Raw genomic sequence first — 23,243 nt, forward strand, 5'->3', positions numbered from 1 at the left:
GACGGTAATGTTCCATGCTGTTTTGGCCGGTTTGTATTCTTGCTGCTTTTGCATACACTGTATGTGGTGTTTTGGCTGGGTCGTCCCTACCTGCCAATCGCTTATGTATTGTGCTACTAAGCCTTTAGCTATACAGAATGGGTGTATCATCCCTTTCTCTATTTTAATCATAGGTGGAACGGTTCCTTCTGTACTTAGGGGCACTGGACAAAGTTTACTGTCGGCAGCATATTTTTCATCACCTACTGCCATTTTCATAACACATTGTGTATAGCATTCTGCTTGGTCTGAGTTATGTTGGGGACTCCTATAACAGTTGTTGATATCAGGTAGGGGTTTAGCCTGAGGTATCACACCTTTCCGGTGACAGGCTATGCAAGGCTTTTCACTGATCTGCCTAGCCGAAAATTTCAACCATTGGTAAAATAAATTGGTCTTCAACCCTTGTGTGCGGGCTAGGTCTGTACTGGGATCCCATCTCCCTAAGTGACTGCTTGTTTCTAGGCTTCTAATTGTCCTCTTTTTCCTTGGTTTGATTTTTACCCATTTTGTGGCTTCATGTACTGTAACAGTTACGTCTTGCTTGGTTTCCCTGCATCCTCTTTTATCACAAATTACCTCTATGTTGAGTGTTCCCTCCTCTTCACATTTGATGCTAATGGCTTCGCCTAATATGTAATCCCCCAGCTTTCCCTGTATTCCTATGTTCTTGTAGGCTTTTGATTTAATGTATACCAAATTATATGTTTTTCCTGTGTTTAGAATGCCTTGTTTAGCTGCTATTGCGGCCATGGCCACGGCACAGTCCGTTGTATGTTTTGGATGTCTATTTTCTCCCATACTGACCACCAGTAGTATTGTCAATCCCTTGAATAATTCCTTAATCATTGCTCTGATGACTGTTGAGATGTGCTACTAGATGTGCTACTAAGTGAGCCGTCACTAGATGAGCTGTCACTAGGGATGTGTGGTGTATCTGTGCTTTGTCTGGGTTGTACTTCCTGCGGTTCTTCTGTCGGTAAATCTACTGAGTTGCTGTCCGAGTCTGATGTCTCCTGTGGCCTGTCTATCTGTCGGTCTGTATTTCTGTCTGTCTGTTGGCCTGCGTCTCCAGTTGTTTCTGAGTCTGCATCTGAGTCTGTCGCTGCTCTATCTGGCAGGGATCCACTACTCTCTGAAGCTGTGCGTCGTCTTTGTTCAATCAGTCTCTGTGAGCGCCTTGGCCAGTGTTCGCCTGGCTGCAGGGAGGCGTGGCCTTCCCTCGGTGCTTCTTCTGGCTGCAGGGAGGCGTGGCCGTCCCTCGGTGCTGCTGTAGGGTCTCTGGCTTCTCCTGCTTCCCCCCTTGGCCCGGCGGCTCTGCCAAGACGAGCTTGCCGAGGCCGCAGGGGCGCTGGGCCACCAACCCTACAGCAGTGGTTTAAATGAAACCAAGTGTCCTTACCGTCTACTTTGACTGCTGTACGTGAGGCAAGAATAACTTTAAAAGGACCTTCTCGGCGGGGTCTGTCCCACTTCTTTTTGAACACCTTGACGTAAACCAGATCACCAGGCTGGATGCTCTGATTTTCGAGTGGAATCTCTGCTCCTCTGTCTTCTGTAGCACCTTTGACCTGCAAAAAGATAGTTTTGTGTATTTGGGTTAACTGTCTCAGATAATTATGCCATTCGTCTTGTAGCTGCTCCAGCGATGGTCCTTCGTAGGGTCCTCTCAGGTATGGAATAGGCATCGGCCGACCTGTAAGAGCTTCAAATGGTGTCAAATGGGTTAGTCGGTTAGTTTGTGAGCGCATTGACAATAAAGCAAGCGGCAACGCATCCAGCCAGGTTAGTTTGCCATTGCTGTCTGCTATGATTTTTGCTAGTTTGTTCTTTAAAATGCCATTAGCCCGTTCCACTGCCCCATTTGATTGAGGGTGATAAACACACCCAAACTTCTGTTTGATACCCAATTGTTTGAATGTTTCTTGTGTAACCTTGGCTACAAAAGCCCTACCGTTGTCAGATGAGATAGTATCTGGAATGCCAAATCTTGGAAAGACATCTCGGCACAAGAATTTGGCTACCGTTTTATGGTCTTGATTTGCAGAGGCTACTGCCTCAATCCATCGGCTGAATCTGCATATCACTACCAAAACATATCTCATTCGTTTAACTCGATTTTCAGCTCCCATGTCTATGAAATCCATCATAAGATGTCTGAATGGCCCATCAGGGACCAGAATGTGGGCTAAAGGGGCTGTGAATGATTTCCGGACATTGTACTGTGCACATACCTCACACTCATTCAACAAACGGTCCACTGTAGCTGCCATATATGGTGACCACCAGACAGCTTTTAGTTTGTTCATAATTTGGACTCGCGAACAATGATCGGGTCCGTGGGCCCAAATGATTTCATGTCGTAATAAATTGGTGGGTAACACAAAATGTCCATGACTACTGCGCCACAGCTTGTCCGCTGGCCCCTGACTGCGTGTCTCAATAGCGCCTCGTTTAACCCACATTCGTTTTTCTTCTCCACTGGCCCTACTTTGAGCCACTATTAGTGCGTCAAGTGAAACCAGTGGGGCACAATCTTGGATGGTTAGCAGGGGAAACACATTTTCTCCTTGTGCTCCTTTGCGCGCTGCGTCATCTGCTAGGTTGTTACCTTGAGATATGATGTTATTATTCTTTTGATGACCTGCACATTTAATGATGGCTACCTCAGACGGTAATTGGAGAGCTTGTAACAGTTGGGAAATCGCTTCTCCATGAGTGACAGGGGTGCCATCTGCTCTCAGGAATCCCCTTTGTTTCCAAATGTTTGCATGTACATGACATACGCCATAAGCGTAGGCTGAGTCTGTGTAGATATTAACACGTTGATCTTTAGCTATCTGGCAAGCCATAGTTAAGGCTTTGATTTCTGCCAGTTGGGCTGAACAAGGCTGATCAATTCCTTGGGACTCCAGTAATTCAAAGGTCTCGCCATCCGTGTTTAGTTTAACAATCCCCATACCCGCATGCAATCCCGCGGCATCCCGAAAGCATGAGCCATCCACGAACAGGGTTAGATCTGCATCTATGGCGTGATTATACAAATGTTCTCTGGCTCTCAAAAATTTCTCTGTCTCTGCCACACAGTTATGTGGAGTACCATCTAACGGTGTGGTCAATTTGGTGGCGGGATTCACCGTGTGACAACGTTGTATTGTTATTTCTGGAGCGGACAACACAACTTCATATCCAGTGCGTCTAGCTTGTGTTAAGACAAAACGTTGACTGGTTAGCAGGGCATGTAACTGATGCGACGTGTACAACGTTACTGCATGTCCCATGATTATGGATGATGCTTTTTGAAATGCAAAGGCAGCTGCTGCTAGACTCTGATAGCATGGTGGCAATCCTGTTTCAATGTTGTCAAGCTTTGTACTATAATAGGCCAATGGTTGTTTTCCTTCATTTGTTTCCTGCATTAGTACAGCACAAGCATATCCAGTTTTTTCAGTAACATACAAATGGAAAGGTTTCCCATAATCTGGGTTACCTAACGCGGGAGCAGATTGCATGTCTGTTTTTAGGGCCTCAAAAGCTCCCGTTGCCTCATCTGTCCAGACGAGGAGAGCTGCATTGCTTGTTTGCCCCACTGCTCTAATCATGGCACGCAAAGGTGCAGTTTTTATAGCATAATCACAAATCCACGGCCGACTGTACCCTGCCATCCCAAGGAATGAAAGCATCTGTCCCACTGTTTGGGGTTTGGGAGCCTTGATTATAGCCTCCACTTGGCTTGGGGCTATACATCGCGTGGTCCCACACAACTGTCTTCCCAAGTATTCTACTTGTTGTTTGCAGAACTGCAATTTGTCCTTACTTACTTTATGACCTCCATCTGCCAATGCATGCAATACAATTAATGAATTTTTTTCACACTGTTCTTGAGTCTCTGATGCAATAAGGAGATCATCCATATATTGCACCAATGTACTGGGTATGTCAAGGTGTTGTAAATCTTCAGCCAGGACTTTGTTAAAGATGGCTGGGGACAGGTTCAGTCCCTGAGGTAGCCGTGTATACGTTAGCTGTTGTCCCAGAAATGTGAATGCAAACAAATGTTGTGAGTCTGGGTGCACAGGCACACTGAAATAGGCTGAACACAGATCTATTACTGTGTACCATTTTGCTCCAGCAGGGATGCTTGATAGTATAGTATGCGGATCAGGTACTATAGGTGCATCCATTTCTATTATTGCATTGATAGGACGCAGATCATGTACCAGCCGATACTCTTTGGTATTGTTTTTAGGGATAGGATAGATAGAAGTATTGCATGGGCTTGCAGTTTTTATTAAAACTCCAGCTGCCATTAGTCCCTTAATTACTGGTTTTATGCCTTCAATAGCCTGAGGTTTTAATGGATACTGCCTTTGGTGAGGCAGTTTTGCTCCCGGTTTTACTTTTATTTTTACTGGTAAGGCTGTTTTTACTAGTCCTACATCCGTTTTGCTTTTGGACCACACCACTGGTGGTATTTGCTCTAACAATTTCTCTTGTTGGGCCGATAACACCATCTGTCCCTCTGGTCTAGGATTGAGCTCCACTTTTTGAGCTATAGCCTCATCATTTACTTTTAAATTAATTCGTATAAACTGCTGGTCTTTTGACAGATGTACTTGTGGACTTTCCATGTTTTGCCATTCTTCAACTTCTGAGGCTGTCTTTACCATTGGACCTAGGTCATGGGATTCATACTTTTCTGAGACTAAAAGGGTCACATGAGGCGTGGCATTCGGCACTTGATACCATTGTTGTTCAGCTGAAGTTAGCTTGACAGAAGCTGCGGCCCCATGGGGGCCTAAATAAATTTCTGTGGTGGTTATGTGAAACAGCCGTTGATTCATCAATACATCCCAGCAGCATGCATAGTCAGTTTGTTCTTGTTTGGCATCGAACATCAGGGTGACATGTAAAGGTAAACTAGGTGTATATACTGCTTCATAGTGTTGTTCGGCCCAGGGCTTCCATTTTTCCCATTGCAGTTGAAGATTTGAATTTTCTGGTTGTAACTTCAGCCAGTATACCATGGGTTGCACAGGTCGGACCTTGTTTTCCATGTCCATAAGCACCATAATGTTGGCGAGTGCTTCGTCAGGAAAGTGTATTTGCAGTCCTTGATGGGTACACACTATCTGGGTTTGTAGCTTACATAAAATGTCTCTTCCCAGCAAATTCACAGGTGTATTTTGTGAGTATAACAGGGGTGCTTCAATTGTTTTTCCTGCAATCGTTACAGGAAGTGGGCGTGTAAAAGGTATTATTTGAGTTTTCCCAGAGAAGCCGATGGTCTTAATTACAGACCCAGAGAGGGGGAGATGAGCGCCCATTTTCCCTATGCAAGAGTATGTTGCCCCTGTATCCACCATGAAAGGGAAATCTCTGTTTTGTATATTAACAGTGACGGTTGGCTCTTCCTTAGGTATCATCGAAATAGCCAATGCCACCGTTTCCCCCTCTGTCTTCTCTAGGCCTCCCTATTGCCAATAGGCAGAGGGTCCAACCCAAGGTCGGGCCGGACAATTTCTCATTCGATGTCCAGGTTGTCCACAGCTCCAACACTCATTAGAGCTTGACTGTTCCTGGGAGCTGAGTTTTGGAATCTGCTTCCAAATGAAGGTTGGCGAGATCCTCTTCGCCACCCTCCTCTTTGACCTTGAAAGTTCCGTGACTCTCCTCTCCACCCATGACTGTAGGTGGGTCCATTTCCGGGTGTGCCAGTGCTATGGTAGTGATAGTGATGCTCCACTGGTGCCGAGACTTCTCCTGCAGCAGTGCTCCCTGCTGCTCCTTGGGGGCTCTGTGTGGCTGTTACCACAGGTGCCTGTATGGTGGCAGTAGTGTTTGTCGTAGGGGCTAGGCTTGCCGACTCAGAAGGAACAGGGGTCATCATTGGTGCCTGGGTCTTTGTTTTTTCTTTCTTGACTTTGGTTAGCTCTCCCAACTGCATCTGCACCAATTTTTTCGTCAGGGATTTTGCTGCATCTTCTTCTTTTTGTTTTTCTTTCTTGTAGATTTCAAGATGGTGACAAATATGCTCAGAGTATAAAGCCCAATTCATTTTCGATAGTCCCACGACTCCATCTAGGGCTTTCTGAACCTCATCTGGTAGAGCCTTTTTTACAGTTATTTTAAACAGGATTTCAGTTGCTAGAGAATGGTTCCATGCATTTCCTGTTTCCTCCGCCCATCTCTTCTGGAATCGGTGCAGAAACTTCTTTGGGCACTCTTCAGGTGTCCACTCCTCATCATCCAATTTAGAGGGATCCAAGACCTCAGGGTACTTTCTTCTCAGTCCTTCCCACATGGAGTTTCTATAGCGATTAAAGGGGACTTCATCATGTTGATTAGTGCCCATCATCTGTGTTAGTCCAACCTTTCCTGCTAATTCTTCAGTGTCATGTTTTCCCATGACATGCATTAGCAAGGCTTTTATGTCACCTAAAGACAAGGTTACCCCTGCAGTGCCTTCTTCTAAGGCAGTTATCCATCTCCCAGCTCCTTGGGTGATGTCTGGCAGCCTGTTGGCCAGCCCCACCATGTCTGTCCAGCTCCATGGGGTATACACATGATGACCATTTCTAACCACCAATAGGCATATGAGGTCTTCGTCCTCCTCTTCTTCTGTGCGGGCTCCATACTGTCTTCCAGATCGAGTGCGACTGACTGGTTCCAGGCAGTCCATCCAGTCGGTTATATTCTGTTCTAAAGCCGCTATGTCTTTGGCTACACATTGTTGTCTTTGCCTGAGTCGGGCCTCTTTTGCACTCTCAATGATGATCTCACCAGAAATTTTTCGGGTGGGTGGCTCTATAATGTGATTCCCTTGATTGGGCGTTGATTGTTGTAATATTCTTCTTTCCTCGGCGTCCCTATGTCTTTGTATTCTTTCCTTCGCTAGCCGAAGCTGCTCAGCTAGTTCTTCATTATCTCTTCTGGCCAGATCCAGTGTGTCACAGAAGCTCTTGTGCCACTCTTCGGAGCCTCTATAGCCTGTGAAGGTCCAGTCGGCTGACTTATGGTGGGAGGGGACGGTTTTCAGTGGACCTCGATGTGCAGGCGGAGCCTTCAGGTCTCTCTCTTTATCCTCGTCTGCCTCCGTGTCACTGTTATTTGTGGCCCCCCCTGCTGGTCGTGGTGAGCGACCACTTACTTTCGGACTTGGAGACCTTGTATGATCCATTTGACAGACTGAGGACCTGTCTCCTTGTGGCTCTCGAGCTTTTAGTGTCAGTGTGAATTTGCCCTCCACATCCATGCCTTGGTCCTCTTCACGAGTTCCTAATACAAATTGTCCAGCTGTCTTTCCCATATCATGACGTTTATATGGGGGTGGCTCTGCTTCCCAGCTCGGTGCACTGGCTTTAGTCTCTTTGGATCTTTCCTCTGTCATTTTTTCTCTTTTCTGCTGTAGCCTCTGTGCTTCCTGCTTGAACAAGGCCAAAACTTATTTTTCTTCAGTGCGTTTTTTGTTGTTATTTACGTTCTTCTGCTGATCTTTAATTTCTTTTTTTCTGTATTTCTACCGCAACTGCTTCACACATCACCGGATCAAATGATCCCTCCAAAGGCCATTGCCTGCCCCCATGTGACCTTTTGTGCCACTTTCTCATACATTGGTTGGCCTTAGTGCATTTTCCTGGATATTTTCTTAGTACTAAGTCTAGCGGGGTACTTTCCCGACCTTGACCTTGAGAGTTACCCATGTAACCCTGACAAACGCTATGTGAGGTGTTTCTATGGTGTTCTGGTAGTCCCTCAGGGGCTGTCCTGATCCAGACCAATAACTTGCTGGCTGTAACACCTGTTTTGTATTTTAAACCCTTAAAAGGATTGAATTTCCAACTGTTATGCCCGTCTTCTTTTTCTTTAACTAAATACGAAAATTTACCTGTTTCCCACCGAACCTTCCTTGGGACCACAGTCAGAGTCAACCTAGGAAACAGTTCTTCACCTGGATCGGTTGGCAGTGTTATTAAATGATTTAATGGTATGCTAATTTCTTTATTAGGATCAGCACAAAGCAGCTCCAACCACGGGGTTAAACCCTGATGCCACAGACGTCTTATCAGCAGCTCCCAATTAATTAGAGGGAATTGTTCTTTCTTTTGCTTCAGATTGATTACCTTAGTAATCTGCCATAATTTCTGATTGATCTCTTGTTCGTCCTGCCAATGTTCTGCTCCTACCCTATCAAAATAGGTCCTTTCCAGCCAAAAATGTGTCCTGATTCCCTGGGTTTCGATGTCTCCGTCTGTCAAGTAATGTTCTGGGAGTATTATTTCATCATCACTTAAGTCTCCCATCAATGACTGTCCCAAGCATTGATCAGTCTGTCAGCTTTTTCACTATAATCTAAGCTTTAACTCTTTTGATTTATAACCAACTTTATTTATTTAATCCTCTTACAACCCTAACACCTCCTAATGTCTTGCTCCCGACTTTCTATTTTCCTTCTAATTTTTTAACTTTCTGCTTCTCGTCTTTTTCTGCTATGTTTGTTTATTAGTTTTCTCTCTTTGAAATAATATCTACCTTCTCTGTATTTACATAGCACTCTTCTCCTGTCTTTTTCTTCACTGTCTCTGTTTCACACTTTCCTCTCTGCCTGTCATGCACCTCCCAAGTCCTCCTGTTGGGTCTAAATACCTCCCCCTCGTACTCTTTCACATTAATCTTGTATGTCAGCCAGCTTGCAAGCCCTCACAGCTTTGCTTGCACCTCCCCGCTTACTCTCCACTCTCCCACACACAATTTTCAAAAGCTTTATACACAAAAATTATTAAAAACAACTTTCTATATATCTCTATCTAGACTTCTGCCACTTTTCACTCAACCTTTTTATTCACTTAACACCAATGTGTTCTGTTTAAGCATGTATCTCTTCTTCACGTTAGACAGCTTCTCCGGCGCTGTCAGCAACTTCATATATTACTTTTTTTACAAGCCCTCTTTGAGCGTGCGTATCCTGTGCTTAATATATTATTTTTCACCAGCTCCTTTCTGAGCATACAATATTTCATTTACTTCTACGCCTTACCGCGCCTCACGTGCGTATCCTGTGCTTACTATATTATTTTCACAAGCTCCTTTCTGAGCATACAATATTTCATTTATTTCTACGCCTTACCGCGCCTCGCGTGCGTATCCTGTGCCTTTCTGCACTTTCTTCTACCTTTTTTTTTTCACTTACTGAGCTCCTCGTGAGCTTAATGTGCCTTTGCACTGAAAATACTCTCTTTTTCTTTTCTTATAAAAAACTCATATTACTGTGTACTTAATTACTTATTCTTCTCCCACGCCCCACAAGCGTGTATCTGGTGCCTTACTGCACTATTTTCTGCTTCATTAATTCTCATGTATTCTGAACTAACTCTTCATTCATTTTATTTTTTATAGTTTTTCTCTTTTCTTAAAAAATGACGTCCTTTATTGAGCTCTTTTACTTACTGTCAGCTGTGCTACTTTGCACTTTTAAATCTCTTTATCACGTACGGTATTTCTACTGCGCCCCCTCAGGCGCTTATCTTGTGCTTCCTCTGCACGTATTCTCTGTTAAACTCTTTTTCTCACTTATTTCACTTCAGTCTCTGTTAAACTCTTTAAATAACCTTGTATTACCTTGTATCTATTTGTCAGTATACTCCCCTAAATTAACCCCTACAGCGCATGCTATCAGCCGGCACGTTAGTAACAAATTTCAACACTAATTATTCCCCAAGCATCCAGGTTAATTCTCCACGCATTCTTTTCCGCACCAGAGTTCATGAACATTCCTGACCTTTCGCTCACACAGACATTCTTTTTCCCCGGGAACACACACACCTTCTGAGCATTTTATCTACAAGGCCTGATAATTTTCAATCTTATCTTTTTTTAGTCTCATCAATTTTCTTAGTCCAGGTTCTTTTGGGTAAGAGGCAATTAAAAATATCACCTGTCAACTTGGGCGGAAATCCCGACTCACTCCTCCAGATCGTGCAGAAGTTATAAAAGGTTTCTGCTTACCTTTTAGTCGTGATCACTGTTATTTACGGTCTGGAGGGATGAGCTGGACTGCCCCAGGCTGCCGGAATGCCCCTGGACCCTCCTGGCTGGCTCGCCAAGTTCTGTCGCGGCTCGTCTTTAGTCTTCTCGGGATGTCTTCATTTAGATAACACAAACTAATTGCAAGTGATATGCTAGAAAAAGGACACAACACTTTAGAATAATTCAGCCTTAAGCAAGATAAAATGCACAGAGTTTTTAAGTTTATTTAAGCCTTCGACACAAAGCTTAGACAAACTGAGTCCTCTAGAGAGACTGAATATGACAACCGCGCTCGTCTATTTATTGGAGACCCGCGGGCATCGCTCCTCCTTCAACTTTTTTATTTATTTTATTCCTAAGACATGGTTTTCTATTGGAAGCGTCCTCTAGTGAACCCTAAGCAGGTGTTAGGCCATTATTTCAATGTGACAAACGCTCCCATTAAAACATGAAGGATTTACAACTGATTTTTTTTAAAAGACCTTCAGCCACAGGTGCAGCTGGCCTGAGGCCCCCCCCGCACGTGGCCTCAGCCACACGTGCAGCTGGCCTGAGGCCCCTGCACGTGGCCTGCGGGAAAGCACCTAAGAGGCCTTGGAAAGCCCCTGACAGACTAAATGACTAATAGAGCCCTTTTTTGGGTTGAACACCTGCTAGTTCAACCAGAGGACATACAGTTCGGATCAGGACACTTGATAGTTCATCATAGTTCAAATAAGGACCTAAAAATTCTTCTACAGTTTGAAATTGCAAGTTTTACTGTTACAGTGCTGTCAACAGTTAAATATGAGGTCAAGAAAGAGGACTTTATTTTACTTTTTATAAAACAAGTATTTGTTTTCATTGAAGTCAAGAAAGGGTGACTATAAAGTGAGTTTTGGCAAAACAGGTATCATTGTCATGTTGACGTGGGTTGTTGTCGGCAGCTGGGGAAAGTAACTAAAAAAGTAACTAGTAATCTAACTTAGTTACTTTTACAATTGAGTAATCAGTAAAGTAACTAAGTTACTTTTTCAAGGAGTAATCAGTAATCAGTAATTGGATTACTTTTTAAAAGTAACTGTGGCAACACTGCTGAAAACACAACGCTACCGGATATAAGAGAACTTGGCCTGGTGTGAACTCGGCCCCAGGTGCAGGGATGAAAGTGGTGAAAACAAAAAAAGCTGAAATGCAAAATTACCGGGGATGGACTGAAAATTTTTTAATTCTAGAAGCTCTGAAATGCAATCTGGCGCTATTCCAGACAAAAAATTGCAGTGAGTGCAGCACCCATTTTGGTGAGAAAAAACCCAACTTTCCTCATTCAAAATCAGTTAACGCAGCGCCCCAACATTCAACAGATTAAAACAAAACATAAAAAATGTTTTTTCACAGGATACAGGGATGAAGTGGGGGTGTGAGAGTCACTAGAGTCACAGGAAACAGTTATTATTTGCAATGCATTTGACTCTTTTACGTCAACAAACGCTGAGTCATGGCAAAGAGCTAATTGCTAACTTTAACATTGAAAATGCCATAGACATGCTAATGCATTAGCATCACTCCTGTTTTTAAGTTATAAAATACAACTATCAACTGTTTCAGAAGACCATAACAGGTCAGTTTAACATAAAAGGTAAGTATTACTCAGACATATGCTCTTTAGGGTTTAGCAGGGAAGAATTAAGAGAATGAAGAGTAAAAAGCCACAGGTTTGCTTCAACACTGCAGCGTAGCACCGAAGTCAACATTCACTTAAGTCTTAAAGCGGTTTTATGTATTAAGAACAAATTAGTAATTGTTAACGGACCATTATAACTCTCCTTTATCAGAAACACAGTCAATGAGCGTGCGCAAACGGAACGGCTCAAAAGCCCAGAAGGCCCTTTAGCTGCCTAGACAAGGTGCCTGATGTAAAAAAATACACTAAATTCAGCACTGAACGCTTCCTACTGAGCACTGATCTCAGAAATAACCCAGGCAAAAGGTGGAAATACACCAAAAAGGTGACATTTTTCATCCCTGCAGGTGTGAACTGAGCCCAGGGCTAACCCTAACCCAGGCCAAGTTCTTAACCCAAGAGTTCTCTTGTTACCACAAGATGTGGGCTACAGCAGCAGAAGATCACACCAAGTGTCACTCCTGCCAGCTCAGAACACAAAACCAGGGCTACAGCGGGCAAAAGCTCATATCATGCTCAGGAAAAGGTGTCACTTGGCCGTAGGATCACCTCTGATGTTCCCTTATACTGCAAGAATAATGCCTCCTATGAATCTCCATAACCGTTCATCTGACCACCAACGAAGATCTGGTAACTTCCAGGTCTGAGTATTCCCAAGCTTCCTCAGCATCAGTGGAAGAAGGTCATTTTTATTGCAACAAAGGATGTTCCAGGAGCCAGCTCACATTTCTGGCTGGATGCCATCATGCAGTGGACAACCTCTTCTGCACGACACCCATTGCCACCCTCCAGAGACAGGACACTTGATGTTTTGCAGTATTTTCTTCTTTTGTGGATCTGGTCTAAATTGTTGGGGAAAGTGTAGTGACACGGACCCACAACAGGGGGCGCAAATGAACGGTCAATAGATGAGCCAAAAGGTAACAATTTAATGTTGTGAATGATACAGACGATGATACAGACAATCACAGAATCTGATAGCAGTCAATACACCAAGGTGACGTGTGGGCAGGCTCGAGGATAGAAGACGTCTGTCCTGAGAAGAGCCGGGACCACACGATTTCCACTGCCACAGAACCTGGTGAATACTGGAGCCGCCAAGTTCCGAATTCCCAGGTGATCACCGTCCCCGACTGTCGGATCTGGTACTGCTGGCGAGGAGCACAAACAGTGAGATGTGGGTGTGTGCACACCAGTGTTGCCACAGTTACTTTGAAAAAGTAATCCAATTACTGATTACTCCTTGAAAAAGTAACTTAGTTACTTTACTGATTACTCAATTGTAAAAGTAACTAAGTTAGATTACTAGTTACTTTTTTAGTTACTTTTCCCAGCTGCCGAAAACAACCCTCTGCCACCTCAACATGACAATGATACCTGTTTTGCCAAAACTCACTTTATAGTCACCCTTTCTTGACTTCAATGAAAATAAATACTTGTTTTATAAAAAGTAAAATAAAGACCTCTTTCTTGACCTCATATTTAACTGTTGACAGCACTGTAACAGTAAAACTTGCAATTTCGAACCTACATTGTTTATAAATGTAACTATTAAATTCTAACATTTTTCTAACATTTAAATTCTCTCTAAACATTTTACTTGTCGAAATTATTATTATTTTAAGCAATATTAGTTGGTTTAGTAAAAAACGGCTTCAAAACTGGACCTTTAATCTAGGGGTGTTGTGGGGGGCACATCCTTGCCCCACGCCCCCATTCCATCTGGATTCGCCCCTGCTTTGGCCTTTGAGCACAAAGAATGGATAACATTTATTTATGCAGAAAACATGACCAGATTTACAGGTAAGAAAGTTTTATTGCGTTTTCACATCATGTGGTCCTCAGAAAGAGAGTTTAGGTGCATTTGAGTGGAAAATAGTGTTAGTTGTTGACGCGTCGCGGAGGATCAGCTGTTTTTAACGACCAGATACAGAGCGGCTCAGCTCAGAATTCTAAATAAAGGAGGAAAAACAGTATAAAAATGTCTTTGTAAAGCTCAGTGCAGGTGTGCTGATCACCATGCTTTAAGAGGTGAGGACGAGTCGAGCAGCTGCAAAAAAACGCGGATGAAAAGCTCACAGTTCGCTTAAAGTGGGCAGTTCAGTCGAACCCCGACCTCCTGCCCATGGACCAAGTTTAATGCTGCTATCGACCCACAATGAAAAATAATAGTAACGCACAGTGACTTGGAGAAGTAACTTTAATCTGATTACTGATTTGGAAAGATTAACGCTTTAGATTACTCGTTACTAAAAAAAGTGGTCAGATTAGAGTAACGCGTTACCGGCATCACTGGTGCACACCCAGTAACAAAAACAGTCAGAAGGTGGAAAGTCACCTCCACCTCTAATCACACACTCGTGCAGCTCCTGTTACACCACTTATCTGGTTTGGGTGTGAAGCGAAGCCGTCGCTGTTCACACCAAACGCCAATCCAGCAGATGAACACCACAGGAAAACGGCTGCAAAAAGAGTTCAGACTATGACAGTTTTAGATACAGCAGAGAATATTACCTTCACAGGTAGATGATATCTCGGCAACGAGGTGGAGATGACGTCCGGTCTTTATGGAGTGAGATGATGTAGTGTAGATGGGTGACAACTGTCAAGAGATGATGACAGCTGTCCCCCCGGCTGTGTCCGTGGCGGCAGTGCCCTCTCGTGCCTGAAGCCCGCACGTCAGGCAGGGCGCCCTCTGGTGGTGGGCCAGCAGTACCTCCTCTTCTGGCGGCCCACACAACATAAATGGCATTTCTCCAACCCCCTTCATAATGTGTGCTTTCCTCTGATGAAAGTCAGGAGCAGTTACTCTCAAAAGAACTTCCTTTCCAGTGGTGAGCTTTATGAATCATTTTACGATTCCTGGAGTGCCAGTCTCACCAGCATCCCTCAAAAAGGAATCGTCAGGTCTAGAAGCAAGCACAGGTGTGGGAACCACCTAGGTTTCTACAAATGGTTTATCTCCATGTCTCAAAAGTAACTACCTGTCTGCTGCAGCCTGGTGAAATGTGGGTGTGTCTTTGGTCTTCTCCAACCGCTGGGATCCTTAACACCTAGAGAACCATGCCACATGGGCAGAATGTTATAGCTGACATTCCTTTACATAGTGCAGCAGTTAAGAGACTATTTCCAGAGGAATCCTTCAAATGGTGTTGCAAGCACCAAATTTGGCACAAATGCTCCTTAGACATTACTCTTTTGAAAAAGCAGAGTGTCCACTTCAGTTTCCAATAGGCAGTCAGGTAGGGGTCAATTGAGGAATTACACAGGGGTCAAAATTTAAAAATGCTCCATTCATATTGAAAGGTATTCCATATTGTTTGTTTGATCATAAAGATTTCAAAAAGGTATAGTTTGGACTATCTATGACTGAGTTATATGGAGTTATAGGGTTAAAAAAAAATAAAAAACAAAATGGTGAGGTAGGTCAATTTCATTTTGTATAGGGGTCAAAAGTTAAAGTTGCTCCAATTTTGGTAAAATGTGGTGCAAATTATTGTTTGAGTTAATAGTTTGAGTGCTTAGTCTGCAAAGTAACAGTTCAACAATATCGGCATCCATTGGATTCTTTGACACGTGAGATATGTTACTCAGTAATGTGATAACTAAGCATGATACGTGATGCAAACTTTCTTTTCAAAATCTTATTAACTCAACCAATAATTTGCATTAATTTCTTCCAACATTAGAGCAACTTTAACTTTTAACCCCTGTAGAAACTGAAATTGACCTTTGTCACCATTCTTGCTGTTTTTACCCCATAACTCCATAACATTCAGTCACAGATAATCCGAACTATACCTTTTTGGAATCTTTATGATCAGGCAAATAATGTGGTATAGTTTTCAATATGATTGGAGCATCTTTTACTTTTGTCCCCTTTGTACTTCTTCAATTGACCCCAACCTGGTTGCCTATTGAAAATTCAAGTGGACACCCTGCCTTTTCAAAAGGGTAATGTCTAAGGTGTATTTGTGCCAAATTTGTTGCTTGCATCACTATTTGAAGGATTTTTTTTTTTTTTCAGTTATCTGCTGAACTAACAAAGCAAGTGAGGGAAGAGAGGTTGGGATGAACCTGTTGACTGCTTTTGTGGTTGCCGTCCATGACCCAAGGCGGTTCCATAGTGTTGTGGATGCGGTGGCGTGCTTAGTTCCTTCAGCAGTATTAAAAGTTGATGCAAAAATAACTGGGTTCATGGAGGGACTGTTGTTTGACTGCAGTCTTCTCCAAGGCTCTGTATTGTATCCGCTCAGGCTTTAATGTGTCTGCGAGCTGCTGAGTCACGGTATGGCTGGGCGGATGCATCATTAACCGTAATCTCACAAAAATTCCTGCCTTCATTTTTTTGGTCCGTAACTCAGTCTGTCCCAACTGACTGCAGGCATTCAGAAAAGTTAGACTTGGCTGCACATGACAGGATGCGATTCTCCGCTGTCTCCGTCTCCTCTCAGTACTGCCTCTCGTTCGCCAACAAAAATAAACCCGCCATTAGTTTTGCCTGCTTCAGCCCCAGCATAAACACTTTCGCTCTTCCCCTACTGCGTTTTTGAGAAGGAAATGAGCTGCACCCCCCTTTCCCTTCCCCCCGGTGCTCTCAGGTTGTTTTTCATCGCCAGCGACACCTCACTGGAAGTCACCCTGAGCTTTTGGAAGTGTTCGCGTTTTGCCAGTGACTCAGCATCCTCTCGTGCAAAGGGTGAGATAATGTGGAAAAACAGAATGTCGAGCAGATTATTAAAGCGCTGGAGCATGTGGTTGCAGCTACAGTGGATTCAGCCAGTTGCCAAGCAACATTCACGTCTCTCCTTTGAGCTGTGGATGTACAAGGAGCAGTCTTGAAAATAATAATAAAAAAAAAAGCTTTGGGTGGTGTGTGTACCTAAGTGTCCTCCAGAAATAACAGCATGTTTATCCATCGCTAGTTAAATTACAGTTGTGCTCCTTAGTTTACATACCCTGGTAGAAATGTAGATATTTCTTTTGGCATTTTTCAGAGAATACGAATGATAACACAAAAAACTTTTTTTTTTAATCATGGTTAGTGGTTGTGTGAAGCCATTTATTGTCAAACAACTGTGTTTACTGTTTGTAAATCATAATGATAACTACCCAAATGACCCTGATTGAAATCTTATATACTCTGGTGATTTTGGCCTGATAACATGCACACAAGTTGACACAAACAGGTTTGTATGGCTAAAAAAGGTAACCATCCTCATCTGTGAGCTGTTTGCTTGTATTCAGTATGTGTGTATAAAAGGTCAGTGAGTTTCTGGGCTCCTGACAGACCCTTGCATCTTTCATCCAGTGCTGCATTGACGTTTTTGGTTTCTACGTCATGGGGAAAGCAAAGGAATTGTCAAGGGATCTACGGGAAAAGGTAATCAAACTGTGTATAACAGGAAAGTGATATAAAAAGATATCCAAGGACCTAAGAATGCCAATCAGCAGTGTTCAAACTAATCAATAAGCGGAAAATGAGGAAAACTAAACCACAGTCAGGTAGACCAACATAAATTTCAGTAACAACTGCTAGGAAAATTGGTTGGGATACAAAGAAAAATCCACAAATATGTTCAGCTGAAATACAGGACTCTTTGATTTAAAATGTAGTGCAGCTGTTTCAAGATACACAATAAGGAGGCACTTAAAGAAAAATGGGCTGCATGGTCGAGTCGCCAGAAGAAAGGCATTACTATACAAATGACACAAAGTATCCCGCTCACAATATGCCAAACAGCACAGGGAACAAAGTCATTTGGAGTGATGAGATCAAAATTTTACTTTTTGGCCACATCTTTAAACGTTGTATTTGGAGAGGGGTCAACAAGGCCTATGATGAAAGGTACTCCATTCCTACTGTGAAACACAGATGTGGATCGCTGATGTTTTGGGGATGTGTGAGCTGCAAAGGCACAGGAAACTTGGTCAAAAGTGATGGCAGGATGAATGCAGCATGTTATCAGAAAATACTGGAGGAAAATTTGCACTTATCAGCCCAGAAGCTGTGCATGGACATATTTGGATGTTTCAACATAACAACGATCCAAAACACAAGACCAAGTTCACCTGTCATCATAGGCATAGGAGGTGGGGGGGCAGGGGGGCAATGCACCGAACATGCAGTTCATGCAAGACAGCCCAGGAATTTACAGGAAATGGAGGCTTTTTGCCAAGAAGAATCAGCAGCTTTAACATCAGAGAAAATAAAGAGCCTCATCCACAGCTACCACAAAAGACTCTAAACTGTCATTGATGATAAAGGGGACAATACACGGTATTAAGAACTGGGGTACGTAAACTTTTAATCTGGGTCATTTAGGTAGTTTCTGTTGTCATTATGATTTAAAAAGAGTAAACACAGTTGTTTGACAATAAATGTCTTCACACAACCCCTAACCATGAGTGGGAAAAAAAGTTTTTGTGTTATCATTCATATTCTCTGAAAAATGGCCAAACAAATAAAAAATTATGCCAGGGTATGTAAGCTTACAAGCACAACTGTAATTAAATCACAGTTTGGGACATTTCCCATCCACTATTAAAAACCAAATAAAAAAAAAATCTGTTGTTTTTAAAGGTAAAAAAAACAGAAACTGTGGTTCCTAGAATAATTATATAAAATACATTAAAAGTACGTAAGGAGGTGATGGTCTAGTGGTTAAGGTGTTGGGCTTGAGACCATAAGATCCTGGGTTCAAATCCCTGACTGACTGGAAAATCACTAAGGGTCCTTGGGCAAGGTCTTTAATCCCCTATTGCTCCCGGTGTCTTAAAATAATGAACTGCATAATCCACTGTATCCTATTGAGATATAGTCTGCCCAGTTATAAACAGGCATGATTTTTTTTTTTTTTCGGAACTCCTTATGTTAACATACAGTAGTGTTCAGAATAATAGTAGTACTATGTGACTAAAAAGATTAATCCAGGTTTTGAGTATATTTGTTATTGTTACATGGGAAACAAGGTGCCAGTAGATTCAGTAGATTCTCACAAATACAAGACCAAGAATTCATGATATGCACAGTCTTAAGGCTATGAAATCGGGCTATTAGTAAAAAAAAAAAAAAAAAAAAAAAAAAAGTAGAAAAGGGGGTGTTCACAATAATAGTAGTGTGGCATTCAGTCAGTGAGTTTTTCAATTTTGTGGAACAAACAGGTGTGAATCAGGTGTCCCCTATTTAAGAATGAAGCCAGCACCTGTTGAACATGCTTTTCTCTTTGAAAGCCTCAAGCCTCAATGTTCAAGACATTGTTCAGAAGAACAGCGTTCTAATAATAGCCCAATTTCATAGCCTTAAGAGTGTGCATATCATGAATGCTTGGTCTTGTTGCATTTGTGAGAATGTATTGAATCTACTGGTACCTTGTTTCCCATGTAACAATAAGAAATATACTCAAAACCTGGATTAATCTTTTTAGTCACATAGCACTACTATTATTCTGAACACTACTGTACATTGTACAAATGCAGTAAAAATATGTTACCATTGCAATATGATACACAACTCATTATATGTTTCAGAGTAGTTGCTATTGTGTGACAGTGAAATATCCCAGTTTCAATGCTACCAAAGCCGCTTTCTCCTTCAACAGTTGAATCTACGAACAAAAATAGATCAACCTGTGGCTCTTATACAAAAACTCCTGTCGTGGCCTGGTGTCGCCGACCAAACGGTCCGCCCTGCCTTCACTGCGCATGCGTCATCAGCCGCGGTTCACTGATTATCACCTTATTTCTGCTTCAAACTGCATTCCAGTCATCATCTATCTCTGCGACAGTTTTTTACAACAGTCATTTCCACATAAATTCAGCATTATTTCATAATAAAAGACAGAGGAAGCGATCAGACCGCAATAGCTACACGAGCTGCTAGCTGATGCGTTCAAAGCATCAGTGAGTATCTCCTCGTTTCTGCTTAAAATGGCCTAGTTTCTGCTTAAAACTGACTTTAGAATGATTTAAGAGGTTTTACCTTGTCATCTGATGGTTAGTAATCACATTAATCCGTTTGATCGCTTTGGGTGAGGAGACTCTGAGTTTCAGAATGATCCATGCATAGTGGAGGCAGGGGGGTCAAATTTTTTGGGGCAGACCATTTGATCAGCGACACCGGCTCAAATTGGATTCAGCCTACAATAAGTAACAACTGCATTTCAATCAATCAATCAATCTTGTATAGCGCCAAATCACAACAAACAGTTGCCCCAAGGCGCTCCACATTGCAAGGCAAGGCCATACAATAATTATGAAACACAGTCTACGTCTAAAGCAACATAACCAAGGGATGGTCCAGGGTCACCCGATCCAGCCCTAACTATAAGCCTTAGCGAAAAGGAAAGTTTTAAGCCTAATCTTAAAAGTAGAGAGGGTATCTGTCTCCCTGATCTGAATTGGGAGCTGGTTCCACAGGAGAGGAGCCTGAAAGCTGAAGGCTCTGCCTCCCATTCTACTCTTACAAACCCTAGGAACTACAAGTAAGCCCGCAGTCTGAGAGCGAAGCGCTCTAATGGGGTAATATGGTACTACGAGGTCCCTAAGATAAGATGGGACCTGATTATTCAAAACCTTATAAGTAAGAAGAAGAATTTTAAATTCTATTCTAGCATTAACAGGAAGCCAATGAAGGGAGGCCAACACGGGTGAGATATGCTCTCTCCTGCTAGTCCCCGTCAGTACTCTAGCTGCAGCATTCTGAACCAACTGAAGGCTTTTTAGGGAACTTTTAGGACAACCTGATAATAATGAATTACAATAGTCCAGCCTAGAGGAAACAAATGCATGAATTAGTTTTTCAGCATCACTCTGAGACAAGACCTTTCTGATTTTAGAGATATTGCGTAAATGCAAAAAGGCAGTCCTACATATTTGTTTAATATGCGCTTTGAATGACATATCCTGATCAAAAATAACTCCAAGATTTCTCACAGTATTACTAGAGATCAGGGAAATGCCATCCAGAGTAACGATCTGGTTAGACACCATGCTTCTAAGATTTGTGGGGCCAAGTACAATAACTTCAGTTTTATCTGAGTTTAAAAGCAGGAAATTAGAGGTCATCCATGTCTTTATGTCTGTAAGACAATCCTGCAGTTTAGCTAATTGGTGCGTATCCTCTGGCTTCATGGATAGATAAAGCTGGGTATCATCTGCGTAACAATGTAAATTTAAGCAATACCGTCTAATAATACTGCCCAAGGGAAGCATGTATAAAGTGAATAAAATTGGTCCTAGCACAGAACCTTGTGGAACTCCATAATTAACTTTAGTCTGTGAAGAAGATTCCCCATTTACATGAACAAACTGTAATCTATTAGACAAATATGATTCAAACCACCGCAGCGCAATGCCTTTAATACCTATGACATGCTCTAATCTCTGTAATAAAATTTTATGGTCAACAGTATCAAAAGCAGCACTGAGGTCCAACAGAACAAGCACAGAGATAAGTCCACTGTCCGAAGCCATAAGAAGATCATTTGTAACCTTCACTATTGCTGTTTCTGTACTATGATGAATTCTAAAACCTGACTGAAACTCTTCAAATAGACCATTCCTCTGCAGGTGATCAGTTAGCTGTTTTACAACTACCCTTTCAAGAATCTTTGAGAGAAAAGGAAGGTTGGAGATTGGCCTATAATTAGCTAAGATAGCTGGGTCAAGTGATGGCTTTTTAAGTAATGGTTTAATTACTGCCACCACATTTAATTTCTACAGAAACAGTTAGATTCAAAATGACACAATATTGTTAATTTTGCAAAAATGCTGTTGAATTCATTGATTTTAAATGTAAATTTTTGTAATTTACACCAACTTTACATGTTCTGTAAAGGTATTTAGGCATTTTTAATGTTTACAGAATTATTTTTGCAATCACAACTTCTTGTTTTGTTTTTGTTTGCTTGCTTTTTAATCATAAACCCAACTGATTTTTTTTTAACACTGTACAGTGGAAACAAAATAATTAGCCTGTTTGTTATGTGGGTGGGTGACTCAATTGTCTTTTCAGATTGTTACAAAATGATTTTTCTTGAATTCTGGTGAAATATATTATTCAAAAATAAATAGTGCTTACACTCCGGAGCAACTTATAGCCCTGACAATAAGGGGCTATAAGTAATAAGGGTCTTTATGTGTTTAACAGAAGGAAACTCGCGGTGCCAGACTCCCACCAAGCTGCGTCCTGGGGATGAGGACGGGGTGCAGCAGGGTTGTTGTTTGGTCGAGTGGAGCGGGGCGGAGGAGTCCATGTTCAGGGTTCTGCATGGCACGTACTTCAACAACTTCTGCGCCATCGCTCGCCTCATCGGTACCAAGAACTGCAAGGAGGTGAAATTTTACCTGGCTTTCATTTTCAGATGTCTGAACACGATGACTGTGGCAAGCCGTTGTAACATATTTAATGCATCACTTTACTATCTGTAATTACAGTTTATATATCTGCAAAGACACTTTGACTTGTATTTGCAGTCTGTTGAAGCAAAATGTATTTGAAGATATGGAATTACTCTCTAAGTAGTAAGAAATATAACTGACATGTCTACAAATGCATTTTGACTATCCAGAATTAAAACCTCTGGTATCCATAGCGGCATCAGAGTGGCCATGAGTGGAAAAATATGAAACTTCATCTTACTGCTTCACCGCAGGGAGCTTTGGTGATAAATGATCAGCTTGCATACTTTGATGCTTTGCATGCACATCTGTTTCCTCACCTAAAAACCTCTCTTGGAACCACTATAATACTAGCATTGCATTCCAGTAAGCACATTATGGTATATGCAAAGTTACACACATGGTTAAAGAAGGGAATGAAGATGGAAATAGTGCAGAAACACAAACACAATGAGGAGGATTTATGACAAATTATTAAAACACATTAAGGTGCCATTAATGTGAGGCATACAATAACAACTATCTCAAGGGGTGTTCATTGGTTTTATTAGCTATTAAATATCGTTTTAAATATTTGCCATGAGCCTCAGCTCATTTTTCTAAATAATGTGTAGTTGTTCCAGCATCTAAATGACCTCTATCAGACAATATACATTCATTGCTGATTCCTATCATCTTGCGTAAATGCAAGTGTCATAACACCAGCATCCGGGGCTGTGGTTTAATGGTGTGCTTAATTAGGCTGACGACAGAGAGGATGACATGTAGCACCATAAAACAGGGATGCTTACCAGATGTGGCTTTGTCATATTCTCTTGTGATGCATTTATTGCCTTGTGGTTCAAATAGCATTGATGTCTTATGCTGCAAAGAAAAAAACAACATAGTGGAAGTTATAGCAGAATGCCATTTATCTGCAATAGTAATTTTGCAATGGTAATCATTAGAGCCAGACAGATATATATCAATTGGCTTATAATATCGCCCTATATGAGCCATTCACTAACATGTTAGTATTGGTGTTATTTTGGCCGATATGAAAGGTTTTAATTTTACCAAATAAGCAATGCAGAAAAACAGTTTGGCGGTTTGAAAATGTGTCATTCTATAGTGT

The 23,243-nt window shown here is 42.1% G+C and overlaps 1 protein-coding gene across 4 annotated transcripts in view; it reads left to right on the forward strand.

Annotated features, from left to right (window-relative positions):
• Positions 1 to 23,243, forward strand: part of ezh1 (enhancer of zeste 1 polycomb repressive complex 2 subunit) — a 58,170-nt gene that overhangs the window by 18,535 nt on the left and 16,392 nt on the right. For all 4 annotated transcript variants that reach the window (XM_034189400.1, XM_034189401.1, XM_034189402.1 and 1 more), the window contains exon 11: positions 21,879 to 22,063. In XM_034189400.1, coding sequence (XP_034045291.1) covers positions 21,879 to 22,063 — 185 coding nt within the window. The remainder of the gene's footprint in view (positions 1 to 21,878; positions 22,064 to 23,243) is intronic.

The sequence above is a fragment of the Thalassophryne amazonica genome, chromosome 16 (assembly GCF_902500255.1).
Source record: "Thalassophryne amazonica chromosome 16, fThaAma1.1, whole genome shotgun sequence".
In the NCBI taxonomy this organism is placed as follows: domain Eukaryota; kingdom Metazoa; phylum Chordata; class Actinopteri; order Batrachoidiformes; family Batrachoididae; genus Thalassophryne; species Thalassophryne amazonica.